Source organism: Nannospalax galili, unplaced genomic scaffold, assembly GCF_000622305.1.
Source record: "Nannospalax galili isolate Female #2095 unplaced genomic scaffold, S.galili_v1.0 scaffold471, whole genome shotgun sequence".
Classification (NCBI taxonomy): Eukaryota; Metazoa; Chordata; class Mammalia; order Rodentia; family Spalacidae; genus Nannospalax; species Nannospalax galili.
In genome coordinates this window covers 1,489,218-1,497,662 of record NW_008330333.1, presented here as the reverse complement: position 1 = coordinate 1,497,662, position 8,445 = coordinate 1,489,218, and the positions used below count along the sequence as shown (strand labels likewise).

The following is an 8,445-nucleotide window of genomic DNA, read 5'->3' as shown; positions in this document are numbered from 1 at the left end:
ACGTCCAGGAGGCGTCAGTTATTCCCCTAGAGGAGCCTGTGTTTCCGCCCGCCCGCCGCCTCGCTTCCTGGCGGTCCCCGCGGCGCTTTGGGGCGGCTGGCCACTCGGATCCTTGCGCTGTAAGGCTGTGCTCGCCGGGCCGCTCGGAGGTGCCCCAGCCGCGGTCGTGCTCCTGTTGCGGTCTGGTGCCCGTTGCAGCATCCTTCAGGAAGGACAGCCCCGAGGGTTTTGAATGCTTACCGAGTTGCTTTCCTCAACCGTTAGTTTTCGTTTCTGTTTTCTTTAGGTTTGAACCCGTGAAGTAGGTTGTTTATATTTCTCCTTGACAGAGGAAATTGAGACCTAAGAAACGATTTCCTCATTTTTATCAATGGCACCTGCTAAACCAGAATGTAGGCTTCCTGTAGTCAGACGGTCGGTCTTTTTCCATTAGTGTGCGCCCTCTAGAAGGGAATATCGTTTTCTTGTTCTGTCTCCGGCGACGCCCCAAGCATAGTCACTGGTCATAAGTAGTCCATACATATATGCACTGAGCTAAACGTTTGAGATTGTTGGTGATCTCCGAATTTTTGTAATGTGAGAATGCCAAAGGGATGTTATGTCGAATAAATCTGTTCTTTAGCAATCTAGTTAAAGGAATGGACCAATTTTCGTGACTACCAGTCACACAAGGCAATGAACAGTAAGGCATAAACTGAACTGTGTGTGTGAGAACTCCAAAAAAAAAGTTGATTTGGGGTTGAGGAAATTATAAAAGGCCTTGAAGGATTTTACCCACAGTGGACTCTGGACACGTGCCAAAGGAAGGAAAACTTAGACGCTTGAAAGCTGGCAGGAGTGCAATAGACTGAGAGTGCCGTTTTTCCTTGAGCTACACATAGAGGAAGAGTTTAAGAAGTTAAAAAGGGGTTTTTTTTTTTTTGTTTGTTTGTTTTTTTGTGGACATTTCCGTGGAGTCCTTTGAATGGGAATGAGGAAATTGCCATTTAAGAGAGTAATTCCAAAAAGAAAAGAAAAACACCTCAAGCAACATTTAAAGGTTTTTGATGGAGCTTCTTTCTACAAAAGTTTATCTGGAGGTAAGTTTAAGGTATGAAGATGAGAGGTTATTTTGCTATTTTTGCTCTGGGATAGCATGGTGTAAGACTCCCAGGCACAGTTCTTAATCCCTCTTAAGCAATAGAGATTAAACAGAAAATAATAATGAGCATTTGTCTATCATTTGAAGGTGTCAAAGAAGGTTCTCCTTAGAATCTCAATCAGATTGTGGCTTAATTTCTTCAAACCTAATTATGATTCCCAGACTCAGAACTAGTGGGCAGCAAAGCCTTTAGTATTAAGGTGATGATTGCCTTGCCTAGTGCTAAGCAGATAAATAAAATGTATTAGTTGATAAATGAAATGCTCAAGTATAAGTAGTACCCTTAGATGTCATTAGCAGGCCTTAGTTATTACTAACATAAGGAGAAAGTTGATTAAAGGGAGAAGGTGGTAAAGAGACCTTGGGGGCAGTATGAATAGGCCACTGATGATTTTAACTGTATAAAGTTCGGTGACATACTTGCTTACCTTCCTGTGGCACCAGCAATAGTTACCTCTAGAGTCTTTTGATTTTACCTTCCTCTGATTGGGCACTGTTTTAGAACTAATGAATGTGCAGCTAGGAAACAATGAAAGCAAATACACTGAGTTAACACCCATACAACTGCTATAGGAGATTGAATGTTTTGCTGGGTGACTATTTGCTATTAATGGTGCTATTGGCTAATAAATGCCCCCCCATTTGTAATAGATATTTAATAATTGTTTTAGTTATAACTGCTTTTTAAAAAGTTGCTTGAGGGATGACTCAGTGGTTAAGAGTCCTAGATGCTCTTATAGAGGACCTGGGTTAGATTCCTAGCACCCACATGGCTGCTAACAACTGTCTATAACTCCAGTTCCAGGCAAATCCGATCCCCTCTTCTGGCCTCCGTGGGCACTGCATGACACAGGTGTACTTACATACATGCAGACAATATAGTCAGCCACCTAAAATAAAAATAATACTTTTTTTTTTTTTTAAAGTTGCTTCAAAGCTGGGCATGGTGGTACATCCCTGTAATCCCAATGCCTGGTCAGCTGAGGCAAGATGGTGGTCATGTATTCAAGACCAGCCTGGGCTACATAGTGAATTCCAGGCCAGCTTTAGCTATAGAGAGAAACCCTATCTCAAATGAAGTGTGTGGGGAGGAGAGGGCTTATTTTCACCTATGAATTGACTCCATACCATAAATAGTACATTCTTTCATGGCCATCTTAGTGCTCCATTACTCAAAGTTGGTGTCTCTTTGAACACATGTTAGTATAAAGCAATGCTGGGACTCTCGGTTTCTAGATGAGACAATTAAGAGAATTCTATGTAGTTGGAAAATAAATAGGGCAGTCAGGCTCTAACCTAGAGGAGAGAAAGAATAACTGAGAGGTAATCCTTACACAGTGGCAGCTAATTACTACAGTGGTGCTAATTATTTCCTCATTTCTTTGTCATATTCCCCCCCCCTTTTTAGCACCCAGAATGGATTAAAGTAGCAATTTTTGTTCTTCTGGTGAAGTTGTGTATCTGGAATGAAAACCATGAAATCTAGAGCAAGACATTTCGAAAGACCTGGAATGGCTATCAGTAGCATCAGAGGAACCTGAGAGGGAGGAATATTGAGGGCATAGAACTATAGGTGAATAGAAGAACTTACAGGAAACAATTGAACAGAAACACCAGTATTTGGATTCGTCAGACAATGGATCTTGATTCAAATTAAATAAAATCTACACTGAAGAAAATTCAAAGTCTGAAATATGAAACATAGATCTTAACATCTTCATATAAATTTAGGATTACAAATGAAAGGATACACACACACACACACACTCTCTCTGGAAAAATGTTTTCCAAAGCTTTTAGGCTTCTGGGTAAGAACTGCCATAATTATGAAACTTGTTAAAATTCTAAATATTAAACCATTTCAGTGAACAATACCACTTGAGATCAAGAATATCCAAGGAAGATCTGAGTGGAAAAGTGCTACGAACAAACTCTTTGCATATTTACAGATCACTTGGGCAGCTTAGTGACAAAGGCCACTTTTTGAGACTACTATATTGAACAAAATAAGAGTTAGATTGCATTCACATGTACAATAAAATCTAATGTTCCTTTGCTTAAAGACTGCACAACTGTTTCCAAATTCTAGCTATCCAGACTTCCAGTGTCATGGTCCTTGAGGCTTGAGGCCTCGCTATACAAATGAATGGTTAAACAGCAAATACTATGTTTAAAACAACATGAACACCATTTTCTAATGGTGAGGTAAGATCAAGTAGTTTTGTAACGGGAGAAGCTAACACTGCACCTCTGCTACACAGGGTTACCCATATCATTGTCTTTGATTCTTTCACACTTCTTTCTCAAGCGTCTCTTTTTTTATTGACATCTTATCTAGATCTGTTCTTGTGGGAATATCTCTCATTAGCTCCCTTTATTTATTCCTTTTCTCTGTTGAGTTAGGCATGATATGCAGGTATCCCTGTCATTCCTGACTATGGCAGATATATCTATTCAGAGAGAATAAGTAGTAAGGTTCTGAAAACTGATTTCCTATGCTTTGCAATAGCGAGAATGAGATGGTCCTTGTACAGTGACAGCTTTGTGTAAATAAGACCTTTACTCCTAGCTTAGCTCTTAGGTCATGACCTCTTATTCTTTTCAGTCAGGTATCTTCTAGTACAAATGTTTGTGGCCTTCTGGGGCTTTGAGCTAGTTTCTGTTGTTTAAAAATATTTTTTTTCCCAGTTCACTAAGGCTTTCCCCTTCTCTTCTGTTGTCTGAAGTCAAATTCAGAATGAACAAGAGAAGGAAATATACTACACTGAATTTGGAGGAGAAAATGAAAGTTCTAAGTAGGATTGAAGCTGGACGATCTCTTAAAACTGTAATGGATGAATTTGGTATCAGTAAATCAATGTTTTACGATATTAAGAACAAGAAATTGATTTTGGACTTTGTTCTGAAGCAGGATATGCCATTAGTAGGGGCTGAAAAAAGAAGGAGGACAACAGGAGCCAAATATGGTGATATAGATGATGCAGTCTACACGTGGTACCAACAGAAATGCTCATCGGGTGTCTCTGTTAGAGGTGTGGAGCTTCAGGCTGCTGCAGAGAGATTTGTAAAGTATTTTGGGTGAACAGGCTTCAAAGCTAGCACTGGTTGGCTTTTTAGATTTTGAAATAGGCATGCAATTGGGAACCAAAAAGCATGTGGGGAACAGATCCTAGGTTCAGCTTCAGAAAATGTTGAGCCATTTTGGCAAAAACTGTCTATGATAATTAAAGAGGAGAAATTACATTTAGCTCAGCTATACAGTGGGGATGAGACTGACCTCTTTGAAATCAATGCCAGAGAACACTCAGGCAAGTAGAAAAGATATCTGCCTATCAGGGAGGAAGATAAACAGCAGTTGTCTGCTCTTTTATGTGCAAATGCAGATGGAACTCATAAGTTAAAATCAGTCATTATTGGAAAAGTAAAGGTGCCTAAAAGTGTGAAAGAGGACACAAGTACATTATCTGTGATATATAAACCTAGTCAAGATGTTTGGTTCACAAGAGAATTATTTTCAGAATGGTTCTTTCAAAATTTTGTTCCTGAGGTTTGACATTTTCAGCGTAACGTTCTAAGATTTCATGAAAAGAACATCAGGGCATTGCTACTTTTGGACAGTTCTCCAGTTCACCCTTCTGCTGAATCATTTAACCGGTGAGGATGGGCAAATAAAATGCATGTTCTTTCCCCATGGTACTTCCATTTTGATTTAACCAATGAATCAAGGTGTGATCTTGAGCTGCAAACAGCTTTATAGATGGAAGCAACTTGAAGAGAGTCTTGTAATTTTTGGAGAAAGTGAGGATGAGCAGTATAAATGAGAAAAGGAAATTTCCAAGATTAAAATCTACAATGTAAAAAGTGCAATTTTTAACTGGGCAAAAAGTTGGGATGAAGTAAAACAAATAACAATAGCAAATGCTTGGGAAAATCTTTACAGAAAGGAACCTGACTCTTATCTTCAAGGCTTAGAACATGGGGGTAATAGAGAAATTCTTGAGAAATGTGGAGAGTTAGAAACCAAACTGAATGATGATATGGTGTGGTTAGATAGAGATGAAGAAGAGAGTTGTACCCTAAAACCAGACAAAATAAAGGACACTGTCCAAAAAGGAGGAGCTGCAAAGCAGACTGCTGAATTTAAATTATCTACTGTAAGAGACAGTTTGGACTACCTTCTTAACTTTGTTGATGCCACACCTGAATTTCAAAGGTTCCATTTTACACTAAAAGAGATGCAACAAGAAATAGCCAAGAAAGAGTTCCAGATTAGAATCCATCCATGAATTGGTAGCTTTTTGAAAAATAGGCCTCATTATATAAAGGATACTTCCAATATGCATGCCTTCAACTTCTGGCTCTAATAATTGTAAAGATAACTATATGATGTAAACCTGTGAACTGTCATTTAATCAAACCTTTTGCATATCTATGCCCATTTATAGGTTGTAAAATAGTTTGAAAATAATAAATTTGTGTTTCTCTAAATGTATGAATAGTGGTTCTTTTTTCTACTTATGACAAGGGAGTCGTGTCTCCAGGCCATTACTCGCAGTCAGGCGGCAACTAAAGTTCAGCGTTCATCACAGCCAGTACCTTAGCAGCAGCATCAGAGGCTCCACAGCTGTCACAGCTCTGTGCTGGTGCAGCCCCCCTCGCCCACCCCACTTCTCCATTGCTCGTACCATGGCCGGTCAGCTGACTGAAGAACAGATTACTGAATTCAAGGAAGCTTTCTCCCTATTCAATAAATATGGTGATAGTACTATTACAATGAAGGAACTTGGTACTGTCATGAGGTCACTGGGTCAAGACCCAACAGAAGCTGAGTTGCAGGATATGATCAACGAAGTGGATGCTGTTGGGAATGGCACTATTGACTTCCCAGAGTTCTTGACTATGATGGCTAGAAAAGTGAAAGATACAGGTAGCGAAGAAGTCCGTGAGGCTTTCCGAGTCTTTGACAAGGATGGAAATGGTTATATCAGTGCAGCAGAACTATCACATCATGACAAACTTATGAGAAAAACTAACAGATGAAGAAGCAGATGAAGTGATCCAAGAAGCAGATGTTGATGGCAACAGACAAGTCAACTATGAAGAATTCGTACAGATGATGACTTCAAAATGAAGACCTACTTTTGACTACTTTTTCCCCTCTAGAAGAATCAAACTGAATCTTTTACTTACTTGTTAAAGTGGAATGGCTATGAGAAAAGCAGTAGTTTAAATTCTACCATGTAGTTGTATACTACAGTGCTTATTTAGTATACACCAAGACCTAGGTTCAGTCCCCAGAATTAAGAATTACCCTAATGTGTTCACCACAGAAAACATAAAAGCTTGGCAAGGCATAGTGGCACATGTCTTTAATTCTAGCACTCAAGTGGCAAAGACAAGCAGATTGCTGTGAGATCAAGGTCAGCCTAGGATTATCTATATAGCAATTTCCAGGCCAGCTGGGGCTACAGTGAGACCCTGTCTCAAAAAAAAAAACAAGCAAAACCTGTTTCACGTATCCCAGGGTGGGACATGAGAGATCATGTTTCAAAAAAAAATTTTTTTTTTTTTAGCCAGGCATGGTAGTGCACACTGTTAATCCCAGCACTTGGGAGGCAGAAGCAGGTGGATCTCTGTGATTTTCAAGGCCAGCCTGGTCTACAAAGCAAGTTCCAGGCCAGCTAGGACTACAGGGTGACCTGTATCAAAAAGACAAAAAAAAAATAATTTTTTTAGCCTGTTTTCTAGCTAGATCTGCTTTATAAAAGACAAAAAGTAAATAAATATGGCCTATGTCCAGGACTTTATAGCTTTAAGAGCAAAGCCTAAATTAGGAATTTTACAAAAGGAACAAGCAAATGTGAGAAAGATATGAAAGGTTATAGGTATGAAAACACATTTCTAAGAAAAAGTACTTTTAAATGAGAAAGGATTTTGTACGGTTGTTTGTCCTAAAGGATTGTTAAAAAAATAGGATCAGGATAAAACTAGAAAGCTAAAATATATCACAAGGTTTATGAAAGCTTTAAAATGAGCTTCTTTTGTTGTTTTAGGAAGTGCATGAAGAACAGAGTTTATGCTTTTCAAGATAATTAATTGTAGTTTCTACTGAGTTTGTCAGGCTCTTAACTAGTATCACTAAGACTGCACTCACAACACTCAACAGTCTTGGTCCACCATCCTCCCAATTGCACCTCTAAGATCACACATTACCTGTGAATGCTCAGCCCTAAATGGGACATCTGTATCAACACTCCCCCACTCCAAGGCTCAAGGAACATCATGAAAGAGGGGGTGGAAAGAATGTAAGACCTGGAGGATGACAGGTGTGCTGTGAAATGCTGTCTTCTGGACATGACTTACTCTTGTACACACAGCAGCTGCAGTGACCTGCACAAGATCAAGCCAGTCAAAATTCCAGCATGGATGGGGAGGAGCTAGCAGGCCCCACCCCTAGCTGAGGAGCTAAATGTAGGTTATGGCTGCTGGAGAGTAGACATTTTGTGTGTGGGTGGTCACTGGTAGGCTGCCCATGTTCCAGTGGATGACCCAATACCTATGTGTGTATTGGCAGCACTAATTAGATTCAGTTATTAAAAAAAAAACAGAAGGACATAAAGATGGGAGGGGAGACATATTGGGGGTTGGAGAACTGGAAGGGGAGAGTGGGGTTCAGTATGATCAAAATTCCCCCCTTTCATTTGTTAAATTGTCAACGGATAAGTAAAAAGGACTGGCCAGATGGGTAAAGGTGCCTGATGCCAAGCTTGATGACCTGAGTTCAAGCCTCAGAACTCACAGTAGACATAGCAAAAATAATGGACTCTCCAGAGTTGTTCTCTGACCTTCCTTTAGAGAGAGAGAGAGAGAGAGAGAGAGAGAGAGAGAGAGAGAGAGAGAGAGGAATAACATATAGAAAAAATATTTTCAGAGGCTGGAGTGTCACACTATCTCCAATGAAGCCCACTTGAGATCCTCCGTGGGTTGAGGCTGGAACTTCAAGGAAGGTTGCCTCTTGGAACTGGCTGTGCTAAAAAACATGCAGTGTACTTGGCATGCTTTTACTTGCTATTATCTTTCTGTCACTGTATCTTGGGCTTTCTGGGGGCCCGGAAAACACCTGGTGTCCTTGGCACCGCTATCACCGCCTTTATTGAAAATCCTTTAATCATCCTAGTCCAGATGCACCATTATTAATAAAAGCTATTTTAGATGTGGTAAGAAGTAGCTAAACAGAATTAATGCTGTATGGGGCGCGCGGTCCCGTGGGGATCGGTCCCCTGCGCTGTCTGCCGCTTGAGGTG

The 8,445-nt window shown here is 40.1% G+C and overlaps 1 protein-coding gene across 1 annotated transcript; it reads left to right on the top strand.

Moving 5' to 3' along the window:
* The first annotated feature begins 246 nt into the window (after positions 1-246).
* On the top strand, positions 247-6,527 carry LOC103744287 (calmodulin). Its single transcript, XM_029570080.1, is given in 4 exon segments — positions 247-259; positions 957-1,079; positions 3,830-6,141; positions 6,143-6,527. Coding segments are annotated over 2 exon segments (444 nt in total). The 5' UTR covers positions 247-259; positions 957-1,079; positions 3,830-5,827; the 3' UTR covers positions 6,273-6,527.
* Positions 6,528-8,445: the final 1,918 nt, after the last annotated feature.